This window comes from Phyllobates terribilis, unplaced genomic scaffold (genome assembly GCF_046119375.1).
Source record: "Phyllobates terribilis strain yellow unplaced genomic scaffold, ASM4611937v1 Scaffold_12__6_contigs__length_324123572, whole genome shotgun sequence".
Lineage (NCBI taxonomy): Eukaryota > Metazoa > Chordata > Amphibia > Anura > Dendrobatidae > Phyllobates > Phyllobates terribilis.
The window spans coordinates 33,410,891-33,438,123 of record NW_027362772.1 but is presented as its reverse complement, the minus strand read 5'-3'; the positions used below and the strand labels follow the sequence as shown (position 1 = coordinate 33,438,123).

Sequence of the window (27,233 nt, the reverse complement as noted above, 5' to 3'; positions counted from 1 at the left end):
CCTGGCACACGATATGGCACCCTACTGTCTGCCATTTGCTTTATTTCTGGACACCGAATCTGTAAATTCTTTAAATTTGTAGATAAATTGATTTGATATGGATCAATGCACTCATCTCTACTAAATACCAAAGATCAAGGTATTGGGAAATCCTGTGATCAAAGCATTGCAAGAAGGCACTGCAGCTAGACAGTGGTTAGGCAAAGTGGAGTACCCCTTTAACAAATTTGAACAAAGATCATATTAGACTTGACAAGATAGAAATTTGAAATAATTTAGAAAAGACAAATGCTACACAGAATATCCAGAATATAAAATGACACCTTATTGATGCAATATGTAGTGAAGCATTTCCAGAAAACAAGCTTCTTATTTAGTGCAAAAGAGGATATTGCAAATTTCAGGAAATACCCAAATCACTTCCTTAAATGCTCGATGAAGACAAGACAATAGAGTTGCGTCTCAGGGACTGAGCACGTAAGTCATTATTCTTTAATTATTTATCATTTTCATTAACTATAGATTTTCAATAAGGTCTAAGGGGTAACATTTCTCCTTGACATGCCAGTGTAAGGAGACTTATAACCCACCAGTGTAAGGAGGCTTATAAGCCATGAAATGCTCACTAGAGTTCAAGTCCTCTTTCTCTCTGAAGAGACAATTTGCCTATTTAGTTGCAGTAAAGTGTAATTCCCTGATGTCATACACCATGTTCTTCTTGTTGCAGATTTAATGTATGTACGATTTCTATTAGGAATTAATGAAAACTGTATGTGAATACATTATCAGCCAAGCTTTTGGTAGAGGAGGAACTTGAGAAGTGGCTCTAGCTTACAGATTAACCACAAGGGAGCAAGTAAGTGAGAACTTTACATCTTGTTTGTTAAATTGTGTAAAATCATTTTTTGCTTTTCTCCTGCTCATTAACCTTTTTTTGTAGCACGCTTGCATACAATATTGGCGAACTGTCGAGCGTATCCTAACAAAAAAATCCTTAGCCAGTGATTTTGTTAATATTTTTTAGATCTGTTATGACCCCATGCTTACAACCTACTGCACAAATCTATACAATTCTAGGGAAATTATGCTCATGTTTTTGTTCTGATATTCTCAGAACTAATATGTAGACATTTGCAAATTTCCCCAAATTCTATTTTTAGGGAAGATTATAGTAAGTCTAAATAAAATTGTTCCCAATCAAAAGTTCATTGATTGCAGTGAAATAATGATTATTATGTTCCCACATCTCTCCACACATAAGTGCATAGTAAATAGAGGCTAATAGATGAGTCAATCTTTTAAAATTTGACTTCTTATGTTTGAATTAATTTTCCTCTAAAATTTGATTTCCGTTCTTGGAGAATAATTGTCATGCCAGGTGTGGGAAAGACTAGTGCAACACAGAGGGAAAAGGGAAAGGGAGCCCAGACACTAGGGAAAAGGGGAAGTGGAAACCTCCTAGTCTGGTCAAGCATCACCCTGCCTCAACTACAGTCCCTATATTGCCTCCTCACCAATTGCTGATGCGTGCCTCACCCTACTTTCCCTGGGGAAAGGATTCAGCTAGGGATGGAAGAAGATGAGCACTAGTCAACCTCCACTAAACTCTTTAGACAACAAGGGTAGACAATACAGGGGAAAATAGCTAAGCTTTAGTTGAACTCCAAATATGCACACGGCCTCAAGCTCCAGAGAGGACGAAGTACAACTCCTGCTAAGCTTCACAAGTAGAACAGAATATAGCCAGCTACTCCCTCTCAGACACACAAGGTATATATATATATCCAGGCCAGAGAGCTAATTAGCAGAGGGAGGTAGCTGCTAGTTCCTAAAGACAGTCTCTCAACTAAGAAGCTGTTTGCAATGCCAAACGTTGAGATCTCCTGCAACCAACTGCAGGGAGACTGTCTGTCACTTCTGACACACCCGTGACAGTACTCTTCTCCTCTATGAAAGGCCTCCGGACGCTCAGGACTGCGTTTCTAAGGAAAAGAGGTGTGGAATGAGCGAACCAATCTGTGAGCATTCACCTCTGATGCTGAAACCTATATCCTCTCCTCTGGACCATAGCCTTTCCAGTGCACCAGGTATTGTAGAGAATAACGTTGAAGACGAGAATCTACAATCCTCGAAATATGGAACTCCAGATTACCATCAACCATTACTGTGGGCGGCAATAGAAGTGACGGCTCAAGAGGTTCCACATACTTTTTGAGTAAGGACCTGTGGAACACGTTGTGGACCTTAAGGGCCTGAGGGAGTTCAAGACGAAATGCTGCTGGGTTAATGACGGTGGTTATTTTATAAGGACCAATAAAGCTAGGCCCCAGCTTCCAAGAAGGAACTTTCAGTCTTATATTCCTGGTAGACACCCACACATTCACTTTCACATTCAGGTCCAGATCTGGCAAGTGTTTTCTGTCAGCCATACGTATATACCTGTCTCCCATGAGCTTTAGTTTACTCAGAACACCCTGCCATACTGAGGAGAGCGATGAGGCAAAGCGTTCCTCAGGAACTCCTGAAGCTCCTCCCCCAGTAAAGGTACCAAACTGCGGGTGATAACCGTATGCACCGAAAAACGGTGACCTACCAGTGGATTCTTGTGGATGATTATTAATGGCAAATTCTGCTGGCGGTAAGTAAGATGCCCAATCCTCCTGATTTTTGGAGACGAAACACCTGAGGTAGGTCTCCAAACTCTGATTGACACGCTCGGTCCGACTATTCGACTGAGGGTGGAAGGCAAAGGAAAAGGACAACTGCACCCCAGTCGAGAACAAAATGCCTTCCCGAACTTGGAAACAAACTGGGTCCCCCGATCTGACACCACATCGGGGGAATCCTATGAAGCTTTACAATCTAATTTATAAACACCTGGGCAAGTGTCGTGGAATTTGGAAGTGCAGGAAGTGCGACAAAATGAACCATTTTACTGAAAGTATCAACTACCACCAAAACCACCGTTTTGACTGAAGAAACTGGTAGGTCAGTAATAAAATCCATAGACAAGTGTGTCCATGGCCTACTAGGGATAGGAAGCGGATGAAGAGTACCAGACGGATGGGTATGTGAAACCTTAGAACGCGCGCAAATACTACAAGCAGTTATGTGTTCAATTAGATCCCAATGTAACCCCCGACCACCAAAAACGACGAGAGAGGAGGTCCGCGGTTGCCTTACCACCAGGATGTCCAGCAAGCACAGAGTTATGGTGTTCCTTGATTACTTTGTGGCGCAGATCAGATGGTACAAATAACTTTCCTGAAGGGGAGGAGGCAGGGCATCCCCATGACCCTCCAACACCTCGCCCTCCAGTTCAGGATAAAGTGCCAAAATGACTACCCCTTTCCGTAATATCAAGGCAGGGTTCTCGTTATCACCACCACCAGGGAAGCTCTGAGACAAAGCATCAGCTTTGTTAGTTTTGACCCCCGGGACGAAAAGTGACAACTAGGGTAGACAATACAGGGGAAAATAGCTTAGCTTTAGATGAACTCCAAATATGCACACGGCCTCAAGCTCCAGAAAGGACGAAGTACAGCTCCTGCTAGGCTTCACAAGTAGAACAGAATATAGCGGGCAACTACCTCTCAGACACACCAGGTATTTATACACCCAGGCCAGAGAGCTAATTAGCAGAGGGAGGTAGCAGCTAGGTCCTAAAGACAGCATCTAAACTAAGAAGCTGTTTGCAATGCTATAAACCAGCTGCAGGGAGACTGTCTGTCACTTCTGACACACCCGTGACAATAATTGAGCCTTGAATCTCAATACTAAAATACCTATGATTGGCCAGAAAAGAAGTGAATAAATTGCATGACATCATGAACCTATTCCCTGACTGCTACAATCTTCAGCAACTGCTATTGCAAGTGTTATTTTTTATTTTGTGATCTGCGCTAACAGAATCACAATTTTTTAAAATTCTCCAGGACCTGCGGTTTTCAGAAAGTTTGACTCAAAGTTGATCCGCTCATCTCTAGAGGATACAAAAGGTGTTGAAAAAAAATCATTATACTCTTCTGTCCTAAACCCTCACCTGACTCCTTAAACTGTAGCTCCTTGGTCCTTCATGTGTCTTCAATTCTCCTGGCCCATTTGGTCATATGGGAGGCAACGCGCTTATCTGATGTCAATGAGGTGAGTTGCACCCATGTGACCACATTATTCCGTGACGAAGAGAAGACCAGCGAGCTGTACCATAAGTAAAGGCAGCTCAACGAATTAGGTGAGGTCACAGGTCAAATGAGAATAACTTGTTTTTATTTTCTCCCCCAACTCTAGAAAGAATGCAGTTTACTGGACAAAATGTTACTGGTTTTGTGCCAGTTTAATCTCAAATATGTTGGTTTTGAAGGAAATTAAATTTCCATTATTTATGTACAGATTAAAAATCAAAGAATATTAAGTATTAAAGGGCTCACCATGACTTTTTTGCCAAAAGCACACATCAATATGGAGCCTGTTCTGAATTAATGGTTGCCACTGAAGGCATTCTAATTCTGTTGGGTTCCTAAATTAAAAAAGAAAGTTCATTTGAAATAGTCAAGGTTGATTGCATCTGGTCTTTATTTTTGTGGCCTTTCTGCCATAGCCCAATATATTTCTTTAAAATAAATCTGTTATATTAATATTAAATATCTGTTGTTAGTTGTTAATTGATATATTAGTTTGATTTGCAATTTTGTTGGAAAATCTTCAGTAGAAACTATCATTTTTTTATTTACTGTTCATCATTTTTCTTAACTCACCCTCTCACCTAGCCAAACCAGTTTTCATACTATGCACTGATGAGGGGCAGCACTCCGAAATACAGTGTCTGCAAAATGAGATTCTGGTTTTGGCTTTTATCCTAAGTCATGTGAAAAGGCTCGTTAGAGAGTTGATATTGACTCTTAGGATTGCTACTTCCTATAGGTGACACTAGAGTTCTAGTCATCTTCCTCTCTGATGAGACTATTTGCATATTTCCCGGAGGAGCATTGGGGCCTAAAAGTATCCTCACCTTGGCATTTCAGGCCTGACATGTCACTCTCCAAAAGGAGAAACACTACTCCTTGGATCCCGGTTAGACGCCTCTCACCCAGCCAAACTGGATCTCACACTTTGCACTGATGAGGGGCAGTACTCCGAAAAACAGTGTCTGCAAATTGAGATTCTGGTTTTGGTTTTTATCCTAAGTCATGTGAAAAGGCTTGTTAGAGGGTCGATATTGACTTTTAGGATTGCTACATCCTGTAGATGGCACTAGACTATTAGTCCTCTTCCTCTCTGAAGAGTCAATTTGCATGTTTCTCAGAGGAGCATTGGGACTTAAAAGTCTTCTCACCTTGGTATGTCAGGCCTGACATGTCTCTCTCCGCAATGAGAAACGTTACCTCTTGGATCCCTGTTAGACATTTCTTACCAAGCCAAACCAGATCTTACATTTTGCACTGATGAGGAACAGTACCCTGAAACACAGTGTCTGCAGATTGAGATTCTTATTTTGTCTTTTATTCTAAGTCATGTGACGAGGCTCGTTAGAGAGTCGATATTGACTTTTAGGATTGCTACTTCCTGTAGGTGGCATTAGAGTTCCCGTCCTCTTTCTCTCTGAAGAGACAATTTTCATTTTTTTTTAAGAATAGTTGTCCGGAGGGAGGTTCTACTCAGTTATAAATATCGTTCACTGCATGATATCGGGAACGTTGTGAAAGAGTAACTAAACTTTTTTTTCATTTAATTATTAATCATCCTTTATGAACATTTGTAATATACTCTATTGCATTATTTAGTTTCCTTCTATCGTCAGCTTCATACTTAAAGTGCTGATTTAACCCCTTCACCCTCGGGCGATTTTCCATTTTCTTTTTTTTTCCTCCTCTTCTACCAAGAGCCTTAACTTTTTTATTTTTTCAGCCATACAGCCTAATGAGGGCTTGTTTATTTGCGGGACGAGTTGTACTTTTGAAAAATACCATTAATTCCAAGTGTGATGAAATTGCAAAATAAGTGCAATTCTACGATTTTTTTGTGGTCTATATTTACCATATTCACTATATGATAAAACTGACTGAGCCATATTATTCTCCCGGTCAGTACAAGTATGCAAAGACCAAACATGCATAGTTTGATTTTTATTTAAGTGCTAAAAAAATTCTGAAATTTGTAAGAAAAAAAAAATTTCTGGGGCTGTATGAGGGATTATGTTTTGCACCCTGGATTAACATTTTTACTGATACCACTTTGCGGTAGATACAATGTTTTGATCGCCTCTCATTGCCTTTTATTGCAATGTTACGGCTAAAAAAAAAGAGTAATTGATGTTTTTTTCTCATTACGCGGTTTGCAGATTGGATTAATTTATTTTAATTCTTAATAGATTGGGGTTAATTTGAACTTTTGTGGGTTTTTTTTTTTTTTTTTTTCATTTTTTTTTTACTTTTTCCTGTATTTAATAGTCCTAAAAGCAGCTACTAAAGCAAACTACGGTAGGCGGTGAAACCAGCACTTTCAACATAGTGGTAGAGAAGGAAGGGAATGGAATACAACTTTGTACAGGCTGATTAATTAATTAAAAATGTTAAGTTACTCTTTAGGTGAGACTGCTTGCTTATTTTTATTATTTTTTTCAGAAAAATACATATACAATTGCAATATTATTAATCACATCAACATATAAATGTTTCAACGTTATTGGAGTTGTCTTACATTTTTGCGTGGATTTATGACTGGGTTTTCTGTTTTAGTCATCAACAAGCGAAATCCAGAATGGATCCCATGAAGCAGATTTATCTTCTCCTCATCTGTCAAGGTAAATATTCTCACAATTACAGAATAATCCAATATAATGAGATTCTGTGACTCCGACCTCATGTTCTGCTCATTGTTTCCAGGCTTCTATCTAGGTTCTCTATGTCAGCGGTGGGTGTTTCCTTCTAGAATTACTGCTCTTATTGGCTCCTGTGTGGATATTCCTTGTACATATTATTCAGTAAAATCCAACATGGTATGGTACTTATACTCTAGATCAAGCTATCTAGAAATCCTAAACACCAGGGACTCAACTTCAGTATTGATGGAATACAAAGATCGGACTTCTGTGGTTCCGGGAAATTACAGCTGTGGCCTGTGGATATATCCTGTGAGAGAAGAAGATTGTTACAATTATTATCTCCCAGGGATCCCAGGATATAAACCAATAAATGCATATACTGAATATGCTCATATTCTTTATCTTGATTTCACAGGTAAATATGTAAAATAACTTATGCCTCCCATACACTTTAGACTAACATTGGTTGAACTCACCAAAATCGACTGGCTTGGTTGACTCGAATGTGCATAGGGTCCTCCGATAGATGCTTGTCTAGGAAAATAAGGACCTGGTATGTCTAATTTGAGACTCTTTTTCTCCTTGAGATTATCCACCATCATTCTGTGTGTCGGAGAGTTGGGCAAGATACTGTAGCTGTTGGATGAGATAATTGGCAGAATCATCTAAAAGTGTATGTTGGTGGGGGTAATACCAAGTCAGAGGAATCTCATACTGCCAAATCAGAACTCATGATTTGCACTGAAGAGGAGTAAATGCCCCCAAGCAGGTGTCTGCAAATTGAGATTCTGGTTTGGCTTTTATTCTAAGTCATGAGACATGCTGCAGGGTGTAACCTAGATTACAAGGGAGACAAGGGAGCACTATCTAAGTGTAGTATTAGATTATATCATGATTGGTTGCAAATGAAAAATTGTGCTCACTTTATATGGTTGGGCATACAGGCACAACTCTAGGATAACGTGTATTCCATATAAAGTTGTTAGAAGTCTGTTGCCACCTTGTTAAACCGTGAAGGGTCCTTCAAGAGGTTCCAACATAACAAAAATGTTTAATACAAAAAAATGCAAGAAATTCATTTTTCCACTCTGTTTCCAGGATTCTTCAATGCAGTTTAATAAAATACAAAGATAAAAACACAACGCGTTTCGGCTGGGTCAGCCTTCATCAGGTGAAACATACACCTGATGAAGGCTAGCCCAGCCGAAACGAGTTGTCTTTTTATCTTTGCATTTAACTAAACCGTATTAAATAATCCTGGAAACAGAGTGGAAGAGCCAATTACTGTGTATTTTTTCTAAAGAACAAGCCATGAGACATGGCTTGTTAAAGGGTTGATATTGACTTTTAGGATTACTACTTCTGATAGGTGGCAGTAGAGTTCAAACCCTCTTCATCTTTGAAGAGACAATGTGTATATATTCATTGTTTATTCATCCATTGCTCTGAGGATTAAAGTAGGGAACGTAGTGAGATGGAACTGAGTAAAAATATCATTGCACATATAGACTGATATGATATATATGATAGATAGATAAAAAATAGATAGATATGGATAGACAGATAGATAGATAAATGATGGCCTAGCATAAACAGATGTAGGAAAGCTTCCCCTGATGTACCATAGGACAAGGACACTCAACTGAGATCAGCTGCTGTTGTCTGCCTGAGAAACATTTTTCTTGTATTGCATAAATTATTGTCATTTTTACATAAGAGATAAGAAAATCATTTAAACTTCAAATTTGAAAGTGCTGCAAAGCCTTCAGTCAAACTTAAAAACATATGTAACACCATCTTCTTTTGCTCACACACTAATCTTCATCACTGCTGCACTATGACACACCATCTGTGCAGTTTACTTAGAGTTTTGTGGGTTTCTTTCCCTATCTCTATAGATAAATTGTGAACTCTGACATCCTCTCACTATCCAAATTCACCAAATAATGGCTGCTGCATTCCCAACTTCTTCTTTTATACAGACTATGATAATCCCTTCTAATTGGCTATGTTATAACCATGTGATGTGATAGCTGATATGGGAAAGCCTTCCAGAGGGCATGTAAGCCTTCTCTTGCTGATGCAACCTTTTGCAATGGGTAAAACAGCAGCAGCCATTCAGGTGATTCACGAGAAGCAAATAGCAGATTTTTCAAATTTGATAAGATTTTATACAAATTTGAATTGCATCAAATCAATTTGCTCTTCTCTAGCCGGCAAGTTTCACAATTTTTGCTGCTTAACCCCTTAATGACCGAAGCATTTTTCGTTTTTTGTGTTTTCGTTTTTTGCTCCCCTTGTTCCCAGAGCAATAACTTTTTTATTTTTCAGTCAATATGGCCATGTGAGGACTTATTTTTTGTGGGACAAGTTGTGCATTTGAATGGTACCATTGATTTTATCATATAGTGTACTGGAAACTGGGAAAAAAAATTCCAAGTGCAGTGAAATTAAAAAAAAAAGTGCAATATCACAGTTGTTTTTTTTTGTGTTTTTTTTACCATGTTCACTGAATGCTAAAACTGACCTGCCATTATTATTCTCTAGGTCATTACGAGTTTGTAGACACCAAACATGTATGGGTTCTTTTTTATTTAAGTGGTGAAAAAATCCAAATTTGCAAAAAAAGAAAAGTCACCATTTTCCGAGATGAGGGCTTGTTTTTTGCTTGTTGAGCTGACGTTTTTATTGATTCCATTTTGGTGTAGAGCCGATGTTTTGATCTCCTGTTATTGCATTTTATTGCAATGTTGCGGCTACCAAAAATAATGTAATTCTGGCGTTTAGAATTTTTTTCACATTACGCCATTTACCGATCAGATTCATTTTTTTTTATATTGATAGAATGGGCAATTCTGAATGCGGCGATACCAAATATGTGTTTTTTTTAAATTGTTTTATTTTGAATGGGGTGAAAAGGGGGGTGATTTAAACTATTATATTTTTTTTATTTTTAATATTTTTAAAACATTTTTTTTACACTTTCTGCATGCTTCAATAGTCTCCATGGGAGACTAGAAGCAGCACTTGCCTGATCATTTCTATTACACACAGGCGATGAGCAGATCGCCTCTGTGTAGCGGAAATGCTCACTTGCTATGAGCGCCAACCACTGGACATGACAGGAGTCTGCTGGAGACCCAGGGGTGTCATGCCAACCTATTGGTGACCCGCGATCATGTGACGGGGTCACCGATGGGTGGAGCCAGTGGCGTGCTTCCTGGAAGCACCAGTTAAATGCTGCTGTCAGAGATTGACAGCGGCATTTAACTGGTTAACAATCGCGGGTGGATCGCAATTCCACACGTGGCTGTAGATAATAGATAGGTAATAGATAATAGAGAGATAATAGATAGATGATAGATAATAGATAGATAACAGATAATAGATAATAGATAGATGATAGATAATATATAGACTGATAAAAGATAGATAATAGATAGATAATAGATATATAATAGATAGCTAATAGATAGATAATAGATAGATAATAGATAATATATAGATAGATGATAGTTAGATAGATAATAGATAATAGATAGATAATAGATAGATAATAGATGGGGAATAGATGATAGATAATAGATAGATTATAGATGATGGATGGAGAATAGATGATAGATAGATAATAGATGATAGATGATAGATTGAGAATAGATGATAGATAGATAATAGATGATAGATAATAGATAGATAGATAATAGATAGATGGATAATAGATAAATGATAGATAATAGATAGATAATTTCTGTTGACACTGTATTTGTCTGACTTCACAGATAAAGAGAAAGTTACGATTTATGCATCTGAAAATGTGACTGAAGGAGAAGCCACCATCATAGAATGTTCTGCAGAACACACATGTCGTTCCAGTCCTCCTTCTATAAAATGGAACAAGCCGGGTCACATTAAATCTCAGAGTGTGGAAGTAACTAAAGGATATTGGCAAGAAAAATCACAACTTACTTATATTCCTTCCAGTGAGGATGATGGGTTGATTAAGTGCACTGCTAGATATCCTAATAGACAAAGTATTGAGAAATCAAGATTTCTGAACATCATTTGTACGTATTAAAGATAACTGGGTACATTGAACCATACATTTTACATTCTCTTACATATGTAATAATGTTATCAGCCCTTCTACCATAACTATTTGTATCACCAAAAATCACTGATTTCTCAGCATACTCTATATATGGTCTTCAGTCCAAAAATTAAATATGAGTGACAGGAGGTGAAATCCTGTTAATTTTTCCCCTTTAATTCAATTATTAGAGGAAACTCCCTTGAAATATTACTCTTATTCTTTGTCTCAGTACAGTATCACTCTGGGGTACATTGATCACGTCAGAGGGTATAATACTTAGGGCTCAATCTCCATGTATACTAGCTATGAAGTTAAGCAAATTGCCTCTTCACAGAGCAAGAGGACAGATTCTCTTACCTGCCAAAATTACACTTTACACTAGCATCCTGCTTATTCTCAGTGCTGCAAGCCCCTCCACCTGCTCCCCTACTGTATGTGCTTCCTTAGTTGTCCTATCTCTCTGAATTGATTTGCTTTAATCTGCCTGCCATTGCATGCTGTAGTCCTGTCTCTATTTTTATTACAGACATCATTTATGCCAGTTTATCAGGATAATAGGAGAATCGTTAGGCTTTATTATGAGCACCGCAGAGCCAGGCACAGTACAGTTGAGCTGTGTTGCCAGCTGGATGTAAGATGTATATGTAAATCTGCTCATGCCACTCCACAGATTAATATGTCTTGAGATAAAATGAGTCCCTAAGAGTAAAGGTCTCCAGAGGCATCCCATGTAATGTACTAGATTACCCATTTCCAGCAGAGCACAACTGAGTTGTATAGGAAACCAGTTGTTAAATGAATCGATCACATGACTTATAATTAGGGATGAGCAGACCTGCAGACGTTCGGGTTCTGGTACTCAACTGAGCTCTAGTCCAAAATTCAGTTGGGTATCAGAACTGTATCCAAACTTTAACCTGAACCAGAACCCCATTGAAATCAATGGGGACTCTAACTGTGGAACTATCTCTTTCTCCCTCCTCCCTAGACTCCCAAACTGTAAAACGAAATTCCAGGAAAAGTTTGTGTTCGGAGTTCAGCACCAGGTGTCCGGTACGAACCCAAATCATTACATTTCAGGTTCGCTCATCTCTACTCATAAATTAAATATAAACCAGAATCTTTTCAAAAAGGGAAGACCACCATTTACCAACAGGATTTTTGGGGGATTTTCTTGCCTCTCAACAATGCAAAGAAAACTGTTTGATGGGAGACCATCAACAGGGAATGGAAAGAGTTTTCAAGATTGCTAAGCTGACATAGGAAGGCTTATAGGCCATGAAATGCTTCATGGATAATAAAGAAATGCAGATAACCTTTCCGTAGAGAATGTCACCACATTGGAGCACTACTGAAATTCCAGAACACTGAAACAGCTGTCTAAAAATGGCGGTAATTTTTTTTTCTGGAAAAGATTCTGCTTTGGAATATTTGATAAATCTTGTGGCAAGGCTTTATAAAGAGTCAATCGTTTTCAAAAATTGATTTTTCTCACTCTCTTCCTCTGTGAAAAATATATTTGTTTACCTTCATTTCCAGTGTGCATTGTATGGCCTATAAGTCCCTATATGGCAGATAGTTAGTCTACTTTAGGAGAAACATGACCCATTACCAGGCATAAATACTTATGAGGAACCCAATAAAAATAGACCTGGAGAAAAGAGATTGACTCCAAAGTAAGCTTTAGGTGCTGTTATCTTCACAACTGTCAGGACTCAAACTTGGCAGCTTTTGTGCACCAGGTGGCAGCTCTTCCCTCTGAGCTATTCAGCTCACTGGACAGTTCCTTTCTTTCCCAGATACTAGTACCTGTGTTGTTCCTGATAGTCTCCACCCTATCTAAACACCCTAAACACCCTACTTAAGCCTGGCATTGCACTTACTTCCTTGTGAGATTATTTAGTGAAGCTTTCCTTTCACCTGCTGCCTCATCCAAAACTATATGGCTGCTTCCATGTATCGACCCCTGGCTGTTTCCTGACTATGCTACCTGCCGGTGCTGCCCCTAGTGGTTGCAATACGAATGCTCCAACCCAGGTCACTTCATAACAACAACCATTGCAAATTTTTTTCTTATTAGAAGACTTTTAAGGGCCCAATTAATTTCATAACCAGTCTTAATGGGGGTTATGCAGGAATAAGATGTGCCAAATTCAGAAAGAGATGTATGCCACTTAATAAATTAGGCCTATCTTATCAGTGGTGCACTTGTTGGTGCGCTTTGCTTGAAATATTACTCTGGTCAGGGACTAGAGTAACATTTCTGGCATAAGAAACGTTGGCACTTTTGCTGAAATTAATAGGTGGACATAGTCATGCCCTTACCCAACCCAACCACTTCCCAGCTAAACACATTTTGGCAGAGCTGCTTCAAACAGCAAACCTAAATTTTTCTTTTAGTGGTGCTGACTCGCAGCTGAACCTGGGGAGAGTGAATAAAGCAGTAAAGCAAAAACAATATACAGCAATGGAGCAAGAGATTTACAAAATTATAAAACTCCTTTAAAGAGTATAATTCAGCCTGTTGTTGGCACCACTATGGAGAGCATTGGTGCTTACTGCCTGCTTTCAGTAAAAGAGTTATATTCAGGATAGATCATTTTCTTGCATTTCTTTCTTCTGGTTTGCAGAACTAATGTTAATCTCTATATAATATTTTCCTTCCATAGATGCGCCAAAAAATGTGACGGTCACTATCACTAGCGTTGGGATGGGTGAAGTGATAGAAGGCAGTGATGTGACTTTAAAATGTAATTGCCGCTCCAAAATTAAAGTGAATACATATGAATGGTACAAAGGGAAAGACAGAATTAAATTACCATGCACAGGATCGAAGATCGGAGTAAGGAATGTGACCGCGGGTATGGAGCCATATTCCTGTGCTGCGATAAATGATGTGGGTAGAGGAGAATCAGCCCTGACAAAGATACATGTACTATGTAAGTATACAACCATAAGAAACAATGCTGACCTGTAATATATATCTACACTGCATTGTTCAGCCAACAACCATCTAATGTGAATGACCACCTTAAATGAGACATTGTTTGGAACCTTGTGAATATGTGTGGAGTAGGGTATATCATGTGCTTGGTTGTTCTGTTCTGTGAGTGAGCAGAGGTCTAGGCTCAGTCCAGTCAGCATAGGGAAAACCACTGCATTGACAGCATTTGACGGAAGCCTAAATAAAGTTATGAAAGTATGGCTTGGGAAGTAACTCAATAAAGCAATAGCCATGTTTCTTTTAATCCTTAAAAGGAGTGTTCCCATCTTCATATATAAATGTTTTCAGATAGTTCTCATTCAAACAAGCACTTTTGCAGTTTGCAGTTTTGCATGTTTTGGAAATGAAAATCCTAGCCCCTTTGTGATGCGGAGTCATTTCTCACGGACAAACTGTGACTCAGAGTAGTCAAGAAGTTTGAGGTCAAAAGCTAGGAGATACTTCATAAACAGAGGGAAGGGACAAAGGTATAGTCAAATAACAGTCCGAGGTCAGAATACCGGAGCAAAGAAAGTAGGCAAAATGGATGGTCAGAACAAGGTATAAAGTCAGGCAGCAAAAAGATCCAAAAGCAGAACACAAAGCACAGAGACAAACCACACAATCAACTTGGACAAAGAACACCTGAAGGCAGCCCAGAACTTCCCAGTCTCAGATTGGTCGGCCAAGCTATCAATTAAAACACTGACAGCTTCAGCATGCCCATGCTCCAGATTGGATGGCTGAGCTGTCAGTAACTATATCCCAGACAGATTGAAGGAGGAATCGTGACATCCTTATAAGTTCCTTCAATAGTGTAAACCAACCAGTTTTCTAAATAGCACTGATATGGAGCAATAACCATGAAACAGCTGTCTGTATATGGAGATCTTTTCATTGTTGAGAAAAGGATATGGTTTGGCTTTATATCCTAAGTCATATGGCAAGGCTCTTTAAAGGATTAACATTGACTTCTAGTGTAGCACCCCGAGGACTCGGCTGCTACAGGGGTATTGCACCTCGAGCCAGAGGTGTGGTATTCCACTCCCGGGTAAGGATGGAGTGTGGAACAGAGCTCAGTAAGCTGCATGCACCACATACACCCCATTTCCGGGGGACAGAACAACGGTACTCCCACCAGATAGTTGTGCAGGTACGACAGCGTCTGTCCCTGGCTGGAGTGGGGGGGGGGGGAGGAACATCCCAGTGGTGTAGGAGCAGACAGGGGAGGGACTCTGGGCATAGGAAGGAGCCCATTGGGTGCTAGTCACCTGGGCTCGGGTGTCAGAGGGAGTATAAAAGGTGGGCACCATCTTGGATTAGGGTGAGTCTGTTCAGAGAGAGAGTTCAGCCAGGAGGGCTGACAGGGAGCTGTGGCTCCGGTTGGGCCCAGCTCCAGGGCCAGGCCTGTAGTGGAGAGAAGGAGGAAGAGAGGCCCAGAGACACAAGACAAGAGGGAACCCTGAGATCCCAGAAGTAAACCAGAAGGGTGAAGGGTTGGCAGAGAAGGGTACCGGATCCCAAACTGGTAGAGGCTAATCATCCTCAGCCAGGAACCGGAGGTCGTGGTCAAGCTTTGGCACGACCCTCACCACATCCACCAGGAAGGCATACCACGCATAGGGCCAGGGAAGCCAGGAAAGGTTTCACCACCAAGAGGCCCGAGGGAGCCGGACATAGGTGGGTCCCTGGTGAGAACGGCCAGTAGGAAGGAAGAGAGGGGAGCTCTGGACCACGCTCTGGAACTACCTGGGAGTTGGCCGAGTCCCTGACCTGGTGGACGCAGCATGACTCGGGTGGTCCTTACTGTGCACAAGCGACCGGATAAAGAACAGTGAGTAAAGCTTTTGAAACTGCACTGCAAGCCTCCGTGTTTCATGGTCACACCTGCACCTTCAGTACTGGGACACCCGCACCATCACTCCCCTCATCCAACTCACAATAGCTGCCCTGAGGCCATACCCCTCCCGTTGGGGGTTATACCATCCACGCTGCACAATCCTACCACCGGCCTCAGCGGTCTGCCCTGCAGCGGCAGCTCCATAGCTGCATTCAACGGGTGGCGTAGTCGAACAATATCACATCTGCCACTAAAAACATCGCCACTTAGTTTGACACCCTGGGCACGGACCGGGTCACCGCCACGAGGACTACTACTCCTATTCAGATCCGGCTCCGGGTATCCCCTGAACATGGCCCAGGGGGCGCGTCACTAGGATTGTTACTTCCAATAGGTGGCATAAGAGACCCTGTTTTCTTTTTCTGGGTTGAGGCTATTTGCATATCCAATTTCCAAGGGGATAATTTTATGACCCACTAGTTTGGCACTATCCTTATGATATAACTTAATTCCATAGGCTATGTATTTGAACCTCTTGTCAAAAACAATTTTTCACAGTTGATTTGTGTTGCAATGGAAATATTTATCAATATGGTCTAACGCTTAGACAGAGCAAACTTATAGTACAAAATCTTAAATTATGGAAGGAGAAAACATCTTGCTCACCTGCATGTGGTGTTCTGGCAGTTCAAAGCATGGGCAGCATCTTTGCCTGGATGCAATAGAATCTGTGAAAGAAGAAAAAAGTCCAGTTCCACGAATGTACAGGATCTTTATTTGTGCAACAGTCCAAATGATAGACGTCACTCACATTTTAAATGAATTGCTTTATTGATCCCGTAGTAAAAAAGCACAAAAAAATATCTTCTGCGCTCCCAGACAACATGTTTCAGACCTGAATGGTCCTTTGCCTGACAAAGACCATGCAGGTCTGAAATATGTTGACTGGGAGCGCAGTAAATATTTCTGTTCTGCCTTTTTAATTTTTGTGCTGTTGTGTTCAACCATTTTTTGTGCCTTTTATACTACTGGATCAATAAAGTACCTTATTTTTCGGACCAAAATACGCTTTTTTACTCCAAATTTGGGAGGAAAATGGGGGGTGCATTTTATGATCCAAATACAGGCTTACTGGGGAGTTGCGGTGGTGGTGGAGTGGGACCGCAAGGATGCAGGGTCCATTCGTCTGAAAGTCGGTGGATGCAGAAGCTGTGCGATGCTGTGGGCCCAGTATTGGCGATCATGCAGAGCTTCACCAGCAGCCGCATGCACAGTCTGAGATCTAAGCCCAGCCGAAATCTCAACTGCGCATGCATTGCCTCTGGCGGCCATCTTCCTGAAGCCATGGGACACAGGGAAATGGCTGCCGAGATCCCAGTCTGCACAAGCACTGGCTTGGGTGGCCATTTTCCTGCTGACCACGGCTTCTGGATGATGGCCACCGGAAAAGCAGTGCACCATGCTCTGCTTCACCACTGACACCTGGCCCACAGCTTCTCACTGCTCCTGCCACCGCTGGGTTCCTGGTGGAGGGACCCTGCTTCCTACTATGCCGCTCCACCACCACCACAAGCCACCGCCCTCTCCCACCCAGGGCCTTCTGCATTGCTACACTTCTGCTGGCTTCCTGAGAGATCCTGCCTCATGTGACCGCCGCTCCACTGCCCCCCAGGTAAGAAACCTATTCAGACTATAACACGGATCCCATTTTCTAAAAAAAAATTTTTTCTCATTTTTCACGTTTTATGGTCCGGTGCGACTTATAGTCTGAAAAATACGGTAAATATTTTAAGAAAATGTGAGCTCCGGCTATCGTTTGGGCTGTTGCTATTACTGGAGTATTTTGCCGTGCACCTAACAGGTGACCTGATTGCTCCTTTTTCTCATAATCTTTATATGTAGATAGATACACATGCCATGTTAAGATTATAATTCTGTATCATGATAGAGACGTGGATAAAAGATCTATGGTTTTCAGGTGCGTAACACCCTTTTGCATGAAGAGTGTGTTTCGAACCTAAAACGTGTAGATGTTTTAACCACATCTCTATCATGATATTTTAATTTTTGTATGTCATGTGTATCTATCCAAAAATAAATATCCTGCATGTTTGTGGAGCTGGACTTTCTGTTTCTTTCACAGAGTCTTAAATTCAACCTAGTGGTTCATGCTTTTTAATAATTCTAGTGCATCGTTAGGCTGTTTTGTCTTAATTTATACCCATTGACTTACTTGGTGCCAGAAGACTTGCTCACAGTGATGAAAGTTAGACCACCCCTCTTTCCTCCAAAGCCATAAACCCTCCTTTCAGAAAAAAGGCAAAACATAGTATAGGTTACAAATCACGAATGTCAGATTTTTGGCACAATGTTAGAAATTCAGACTTTTAGTCACAAAGAAATTGCACGTGGTGTTGGAGGGAAATTATGATTTCACACTACGCACTTCTGATTCATCTTGTGGCCGTGTACAGGCTCCCTTGAAACCACTTAAATGTCATTTCCGTTTTTTGCTTCCTCTTAAAGTTCATATGCTCACCTATTATATGTTATATTTGTTTACAGATAAAAGCTCCAACGTTAGTAACATTGTTCTTCCAGCAACAATTGGTACAATCTGCCTACTACTTCTACTGATTGCATTGATTGTCTACTTTCATTGGAGGTAGTACATTTTATTCATCAATATCACTTCTTCTCTTTATAAATCACTTCAAAGTTGCATTCACGTGAACGTATAAATTAGTTTGAGATCGGACCGCAATGACTGATCTTGCTGATACGTGACAGCTTTATAGAAATAAATGAAGCTGTCAATGTGAAGAATATTGAAGATATAATCCCATGTCAATCATTGTGCCCTGTTTGGCGGGGGATTATAGAGGTATACAATGTACAGCTGTGACCAGACACTTTTGCAGCTAAACAAGAAATGAGGGGGCTGAGGGACAGTGGGACAGTGAGTAACAAAACCCCCTCTTTCTGCTGTGGAGCTGCCACAGGAAAACCCCTGTGGACCCCAGCCATGGGGCATGTCCTTTGTGTCAGACAAGTATAATTCAATACTGAGTTATGGGGATACTATATGTCTCAGCTATTAATAACCTAGATTTCATCCCTGTCTAGCATGTAAGGATGGGGAGATACCTGACACAGCCTTTCAAAAACCCCTAGGGCCCCTGTGATTGGTCTCCATGCATAACAGGGGACCGGCTGTATCCGATGACACCAGAACCGGCTCCCTCGGACAGTGCATTAAGGAAGTATAACCCATTCTAGTTTTTGGAGTTTTTAGCTGAGAAATCAGGGGTGGAGATATAAGTCCAGCCAGTGGGCAGGAGGGGGAGTGACACAGAGGAGGTAAGAGCTCCCGCAGCTAGAGCCCGGTGTCTTTTTTCCTGAGAGGTCGCGATAACACATCATGTGGGAGAAATCCTGAAACAAAGGGGACCACAAGCCTCCCATGTGGCAGCTCCTCCATGGCAAGCCAGACCTTCCATCTGACTGGTAACTATCTCTGAACTGCTTATATATTTTGTACCACTATTATTGTGTTTTCATCTCTGACTATTATGTTTGTATAACCTTTTGTATATAGTGTATTGTCTAGCATGCCCTTAAGGCGATTAAATATATAATTTAACCTTGGGCTGCTCTTTTATCTCGATTCACGAACTCTCATGTCACGCTTGGGTCAGGAGACCCACCGGCCAGTCTGTGCATTGTGGTCTGATCTCGAACTGATTTATATGGTTGTCTGACCATCTTTTGAAGATATGCCACTGAATTTTTTCTTCATTAGTTTCAGCACTGAACATCATATTTTATTTATCTTGACTTTATGTTTTTAAATTTCCCATTAAAGTTATCATTACGCAGGACTTGTATTAGCAACAAAAAAAAAACTGAAAGGAGACAGGGTCTACTTGGTTTGGAGGTAATGTTGATCTCGGTAAAAATGCACAAGTTAGCAGGTCTGTAGTAAACAAGAGGCTCACTGTTACATGCACACCGCTAGGTTCAGATAGGGGTAAGACAGGTTACATGAATTCTTTGGAATCCTTGGGAAACCGTCACTCAGGGCGACCATAGCCAATATGCTGCAGCTTCTCTCAGGCACACAGGGGTATTGATCCTCAGGCACAGACACGTAGGTTGTTTCACTTGCTGACCACACATATCTGACAAGAGTCCTCATAAACGGTAGAACAGTAGCATTTAAAAAGAAGCCGCACAGTCAGTGCAAGTTAAGTCTTATGAGCAATAGGCTCTAGTGACAAACAGTACAGTTTCCTTAGCAGCACAGCAGCTCACAGTCTTCCCAGTAGTACAGAACCGCACAGTTCTAATGCAAAGTCACAATAATGAACACAGCATTTTTTACAGCACAGTGAAATGGAGGAGGAGGAGGGAGGGTTTACTGAGGGAGATGACCACTGTGACACCATTTCTTACAGTTCTTATCTTTCTGCTTAACAATACTCTACACTGCTAGTTCAGGAACTCTATCTGACCTGCGCTTAGCTTCACTTCTGACTTGAATCCCTTTCACTTGCAGGGGCACTTCTGTCAGATGCAGAACACACACACCATCTTTCTCTTGGGCTCCAGCCAGACAGTAAACAACTTCCTCACAATCCCCCTAGGGCTCTGCTAAAACACTCCCCTTCTCCAGTGACTGTGTTAACCCCTCTAGTTGCTGGATGCTTCTGGAGCACAACACTTCCTGTCTTATGTATTTGTGTTACTTCTAATAGTTGCTGAATGCTTTGAAAGCAACAGCACCACTTCTGCATGTCACACTCTGCAACAGCACTGCTTCTGCATGTCACATCACTATTCATTTATTCAATAAATGGCTCTGAAGGAGAACTTGAAGAGATTACAGATGAGCGAACTCGAACATACAAGTTCGGCGTTCATACCTGACAGCTACTGTCCAGTGCTTAACGCCGAACATGGACTTTCCCCGGAAGTCTGTTGCAATGTTTGGAGTTCCGGGAAAAGTCTGTTGGAGAGAGATAGATTTTTTCCAGCTCCAGAGTTCGGGTAACCATTGTTTTCAATGGTGTTAGGGTTCTGGTTCAAGTTCGGGTATTGTTCTGCTACCCGAACAGAACTTTGGACCAAAGTTAGGGTCAGGTACCAGAACCTGAACTTGCACAGGTCCACTCATCCCTAGTAGAGATTAATTTTACTTCCTCTATGTTATTTTATATTATACAATGTTTAAATCATTACTTTTTTTGCTTGTTTTATTCACTATTAGAACTTATTAGCATTAACAATTGTGATATATTTTCTGTTTGCATAGAAAGAGATGCAAGAAATTGACAAGCAATGAGGTATGCATCACTGGGTGCTATATTGTTATAATATCTACTAAATCGTCTTCCTCTTTTCATCTTTTGTTTATGGCTTTACAAGGAAATGTTAAAGTTTTCACATATGTCACTAAAAAAATGTAAATGCTAAAGTTCATAATTACGGACATATCACTGATTGATAATCTATATCATTCACTACTTCTTCTGTTATTTTACAGCCTGAGAACTCCACAATCACCACCATCACAGGAGGACATGTAGGTGCAGCTAATCATCTGTCCCCAGTTCAGCCGGCAGGGAGGGTACTATCAGGCCACCTGATGTGCCTAATGCAGAGGTCCAATGTTTCTCCTCGGCGGCTGCATTTTGCTTCTCCCCGGAGTAGGAGCTGGCCACTCTCTGTGCTGGCTGTCAAGCTGACAGCCGACTCAGAGAAGCAATCAATTGTACTCACGTCTCTCAGCCTTGAGAACAATTCAAGCCCTCGACGTCGGCACTTCCTGGTCAGGGCAACATCAAAAGTGAGACTAAGTCAGCTCCACTTGAATAAATTCACCCTAGTCTAACACACACTCCTTTACAGGTGCAATTGAACATTCTTCTTTTATGTTATGATGATATTTAGAACTGGATTTACATGTCAGAAGCTCATGGTCATGATGTTTTTTATGCTTTCAGTCATGAATTTATTCTGCAAAAAAAAAGAAAAACTATATAAATGACTTGGAGATAGAGGAGTGGGGGGTTAGAGCTGCTCACGCTAGTAATTAAGATGAATACGTTGCTGTAATTAGAAACCAGTGCCTGATGTACCTGCTGGTGATTGCAACTGACCGAGATAAAACCGAGGGTAGTATCCGGTACAACCAACTGGTAAAAAATGAAAGTTTTTTTAATCAAAGTCCATTAAAAGTTGAAAACTTCAACAGCTGATGCATGTCTAGAGTACTAGGATGACTAAGGAAGTCCTAGTATGCCAGAAACGTGACAAGTGTTGAAGTTTTTAACTTTTAATGTGCAAATTGCCTCTTCAGAGAAAAAGAGGACTTGTACTCTAGAGCGCCACCTATTGGAAGCAGCAATCCTACAAGTCACAAGCAACCCTTTAACGAGTCGTGCAATATGACTTAGGATAAAAATCAAATCAGAATCTCAATCTGCAGACATGGTGTTTCGGGCTGTTGGCCCTCGTCAGTGCAGAGTATGAGAACTGATTTGGCTAGGTGAGAGGCTCTGGACTGATGTCTAAGGGGTAACGTTTCTCCTTATGGAGAGTGACACACCAGCTCTGGCACGTCAAGGTAAGGAAGCTTATTCGCCATGCAATGCTCCTCTGGGAAATTTAATATGCAAATTGCCTCTTCAGAGAAAAAGAGGACTTGTACTCTAGAGCGCCACCTATTGGAAGCAGCAATCCTACAAGTCACAATCAACCCTTTAACGAGTCATGCAATATGACTTAGGATAAAAACCAAATCAGAATCTCAATCTGCAGACACGGTGTTTCGGGCTGTTGGCCCTCATCAGTGCAGAGTATGAGAACTGATTTGGCTAGGTGAGAGGCTCTGGACTGAGGTCTAAGGGTTAACGTTTCTCCTTATGGAGAGTGACACACCAGCTCTGGCATGTCAAGGTAAGGAGGCTTATTCGCCATGCAATGTTACAATGACTTGTAGGATTGCTGCTTCCAATAGGTGGCACTCTAGAGTACAAGTCCTCTTTTTCTCTGAAGAGGCAATTTGCATATTAAATTTCCCAGAGGAGCACTGCATGACGAATAAGCCTCCTTACCTTTAATGGACTTTTAACTTGATTCAATAAACTGCCATTTTTTATCGAGTTGGTTGTGCCGAAAACTACCCTGGTTTTTCTCTATATAACTGATTGTTTCTTCAAAAAAGCTCGTCTTTGGTGGTCATGCTGGTGTAGGCACAGGAGACCAAGGTTTTCTAATCCAGCTAATAGTCAGGTTTATAGTGATCGATTCTCACAATCTTACATTTATCACCTAACCGCCATCATTAATCAATTCCTTTCTTTTCAGACTGGATCTCTAGATGCCACATACACTGACCTAGTGAAAAGCGATATTGCAAGTGACTATAATCAATTAAAGGCAACTGTATAACAATGTATGACCATTCAAACTAACTTTTTATGAAGTATACTTAAAGGAAACCTAGAAATGTTATTTACTTGCAGATATAAGCTTAATATGCAGATAAATAGCATTTAAATCTTGGGTGAACAGTGTAGTGGATAGAGGGAGAAAATAAAATAAGCTAAGCAGCAGTAATCAATGTCAGGCAGCAGCTGCAAAAGCAAACAAGATTTTAGGGTGAATAAAAAGAGAGATAAAGTCCTGTGATCCAAATGTATTGTTACTTGGGATGAGTGGACCCATGGAAGTTCAGGTTCTGGTACCCTACGGAGCGGTTCGGGTACCAGAACTTGAACCTGAGCCCAAAGCCCATTGAAATCAATGCGGATTCGAACTTTGGGGCTCGAAGAAATCTCACTCTCTCCTTCCCGGACACCCAAACTGTAAAACGGACTTCTAAGAGAAGCCCATGTTCGGAGTACAGCACCGGACACCTACGAACCCCAAATTTTAGAGTTTGGGTTGGCTCATCTCTAATTGTTACCCATCTATAAATCATTCATAATGTCACATCTTGAAAAGGTTTAAAATTTTGGGCTCCACCTTTTAAAAAGGATGTTCGGAAGTTCACAGGCGGGCTAGATTATTATGTGGGATGGAAGACTTCCCCTATGATGAAATGTGGAAAAAGATCTCGCCAACAACTAAATAAAATGTATCATCGGACAATTATGTCTTATTTAAATCACTCATTTATATTAAATATTTTTTTTATAATATTGGAGATATTAAAAAAAAGTTACAGTTTTTATATTTGTCCTTTCCCAAAAATTCATAAAAACTTTTATGAATATGAAGAGCATTCATCTTATTCATTAAACTATTGCAGTTTCTTTGCATATTAATAATCTATTAATTAGTAAAATTTATCATTTATTAGATTTTCTGTTATTTTACAGCCTGAGAAATCCACACACATCAACGTCAAAGGTCGACATCTGGGTGCAGTTTATCAATATGAGAATGTAAAATAAGAAATATCTAAAGAACCCTCCAATTATTTAATTCAAAATGAAAAAAAAAAGATTGCAAAAATTACAGATTGCAGCCTTTTCCTAAATTTCGAATTTTCTATAATAGGTGTAACATTGGCTGCATGGGAAGTCTGTGTTTCAGAAGTCTTAGTTTCTTTGCGGAAGGAATTTCCATTTCATGTGCTTTCCTCCCTTCTACTACCTGTTTTCTCTGTCTTTACCCAGAACATAGATGCTTTCCCCCTCTCCAAACTCTGATCTTCCATGTGCAACCCCAGCTGAAACAGTAAAAGAAGGAAAGGAGAGATCAGTATGAGCTGTAACAGAAAATATTTGGTGGATTTGTGTCAGGATTTGTACTGCAAATAGCATAAGGAAGAGCTTATGTACTCTATAGCAGCAAATTGATAGGAAATATTTATTAATTTTGCAAAAAATGAAAAATATAAGCACTAGTAAAAGGTTGTATATAGCCTATAAATTTAAATCCTCAATATCTCATTAAATTATAACTTAATGAAGAATAATAATTATTATTCCTGCAGTTAATGTAAAAATAAAGTTTGTATATATATAAAAGAATGGCTTGGATTTAATTCATTTTGTTAATGTAACCACAGATTTAAAAGATAAAGGGAATCTGTCAGCAGGTTTTGCTATATAATCTTAGTGCAGCATTATATAGGGCAAGAAAACCTGATTCCAGGGATGTATCATTAACAAGACTGCCAGGTGGAGTTTTGATAGAATCCCTGTTTTGTCTGATGTAGATGTAGGAGAGCTAAGACTTTTGGACTATGTATAACTCTGCCCACATCCCTTATTGACAGCTTCCCGTGTACACTGTGAATTGTGGTGGGATAACACAGAATAGCCTGACTGGGCTGCATGTGAGACCTAGTCCTCTAGTGATAATCTCCTGCTGATAAAACACTGATTGTATTAAAACTACCATGCACATCTTAAAAAAGACACAACCCTGGTATCAGTCTTTCTTGCCCTATATTATGCTGTTCTCAGATTAAATAGCAAAAACTTGATGACAGATTCCTTTTAATTCTAATGTTACATTTACATGGGGGCTCTCTACTTCACAATTACTGCATTGTGTGATTGTACTACGAATTGAAAAATTTCCTGGTATAAACACTAAAGGGCTGATTCATTAAGGCTGGCATAGACTGGCATAGTGCACGCTCATGCTATGCCAGCCTTGCTGGAGTACGATGCTCCAACTTCATTAAGAAGCGCACACCACTTATTAAATTAGGCCCATCTTCACACTGGTGCTGCACCAGACAGGAAAAGTATTTTTGGTATACAGAACACTGTCATGTATATATGTGCAGTGCTGCTAACCCTTATCGGCATTGCTTCATTTTTTTCATAGATTTAACATTATCTTCAGAAATAAATGGAAGTTGACCAAAGTTATATCCTCAGGATTTTTTAATTAATGGTCCAAAGTAATACAACAACAACACATTGTTTTTCAACATTCATGTTGCAATTTCAAAGAAGAAACAGAATAAACAGCATGTGCAGAAATAAAGGCACCCCTAATTAATACTTGGTTTCCCACCCTTTGGGATTGCTGACAGCCTCCAAATGTTTCTTGTAGCCATCTATAAGCTTCTTGCACTTCTCAGCTGGAATTTTCTCCCACTCTTCCTTTGCCGTTTGTTCAAGCTCTTGAATGTTTGCAGGGCTCTTTTTCCCAATGGCAGATTTCAGCTCACCCCAAAGATTTTCAATGGGATTGAGGTCAGAAGGACGCTTTGCTGGCCAGTTAAAAACTGTCCATTTTTTCTTTTAAACCATTCCTGTGTACTTTTGGATGTATGCTATGGGTCATTGGCTTGCTGGAGGTCCCATGATCTTTGACTGAAACCAAGTTTTCTTACACTGGGTAGGACATTTCGTTCTAAAATCTCGATAATTCTCCAATTTCATGATTTCTGTGATATGTTCAAGGTCTCCAGTACCAGATGCAGTAAAGCAACCCCACAGCATTATGGATCCTCCACCATGCTTAACTGTTTGTAAGGTGTTTTTTTTCCTTATAAGATTCTTTACGCCATCTATAATCAAACTGGTACTTTGCATCGCCAAAAATCTCTATTTTTGTTTCATATATCCACAGAATATTTTCCCAGAAAGATTGTGGTTTGTCAAGGTACACTTTGGCAAAGATAAGTCATTACTATTTATGTCTTTTCTTCAGCAATAGTTTCTTCCTTGGCCCTCGCCCTTAAAGCTTTGCTTGGTTTAGTGTGCAGCGTATGGTACTTTTTGAAACCATGACCCCAGACTGTTCCAGGTTGGCCATCGGGTCTTTGGATGTTTGAAGTAATGTTTTTTCCACCATTCGTACCAACCTTCGAAGACATGTCTTCTCAATTTTCTCTATTCCCCCACATCCAGGAAGATTCTTGACAGTTCCATGCTTGGGAAACTTCTTAATAACATTGCAGACTGTTGAAACTGAGATACCAAGGTCTTTGGAGATAGCCTTATGCCTTTTGGATGTCTTGTGTTTACTACTAATAGCAGCACATTTATCTTCACCATTGTGACAAAAGAACAGGGCCTATCATGTGGACTTTTAAATCACTGAAGTCATCATTCACTGGCTAATTTATGTTACATGGGCACAGACGATTAATCACAGGTGAATCTCTTTTGTGATTTACGACAGGCGAGTCAAAATATGTCTCCATGCTAAATTAATGTAAAGGGTACCAATACCAGTGTCACAGCAAGCTTTAGTTTCTTTTCATTTTTCCCTCACATTGTTCTTTTGTTTTGTTTTCAATTATTGCTTATAATTTGCTCTTTTGTATTTAACATGAGTCTCTATTAGAGATGAGTGGTGTTCGACTAGAACTGTTCGCCAATCTCAAATTCGAGCTGTTTTGGGCGGTGTTCGAGTCGTTCGACGAACGCGAACGATTTGCAAAAAATTCGGCTGTTCGAGGTTATGTTCGATAACTGTTCGTGCACCAAAAGCGTATCTGGATTTTTTCACATAATGCAGG

General features: G+C 40.3%; 1 protein-coding gene across 5 annotated transcripts; it reads left to right on the top strand.

The window, feature by feature from the left end:
- Nucleotides 1-393: 393 nt before the first annotated feature.
- On the top strand, nucleotides 394-24,777 carry LOC141171987 (sialoadhesin-like). Of its 5 annotated transcripts, XM_073655741.1 has the most exons (12): nucleotides 394-477; nucleotides 728-856; nucleotides 6,735-6,799; nucleotides 6,882-6,909; nucleotides 7,015-7,235; nucleotides 10,600-10,884; nucleotides 13,580-13,849; nucleotides 18,299-18,398; nucleotides 21,048-21,078; nucleotides 21,279-21,317; nucleotides 23,105-23,192; nucleotides 24,121-24,777. In XM_073655741.1, the coding sequence occupies exons 3-11, from the start codon at nucleotides 6,757-6,759 to the stop codon at nucleotides 23,186-23,188; spliced, it is 1,101 nt and encodes a 366-aa protein (XP_073511842.1). In that variant the 5' UTR covers nucleotides 394-477; nucleotides 728-856; nucleotides 6,735-6,756; the 3' UTR covers nucleotides 23,189-23,192; nucleotides 24,121-24,777. The 5 variants fall into 5 exon arrangements, with proteins under 5 accessions (XP_073511842.1, XP_073511838.1, XP_073511840.1 ...); XM_073655737.1 differs by having other exon boundaries at nucleotides 6,882-7,235; XM_073655738.1 differs by having other exon boundaries at nucleotides 404-477; nucleotides 755-856; nucleotides 6,882-7,235.
- The last annotated feature ends 2,456 nt before the right edge of the window (nucleotides 24,778-27,233 follow it).

Coding starts and splice junctions, on each gene's coding strand:
- LOC141171987 (XM_073655737.1), top strand. CDS start 6,757: ATGGATCCCATGAAGCAGATTTATCTTCTCCTCATCTGTCAAG. Junction 13,850..18,298: donor GACAAAGATACATGTACTAT/GTAAGTATACAA, acceptor ATTTGTTTACAG/ATAAAAGCTCCAACGTTAGT. Junction 21,079..21,278: donor AGAAATTGACAAGCAATGAG/GTATGCATCACT, acceptor GTTATTTTACAG/CCTGAGAACTCCACAATCAC.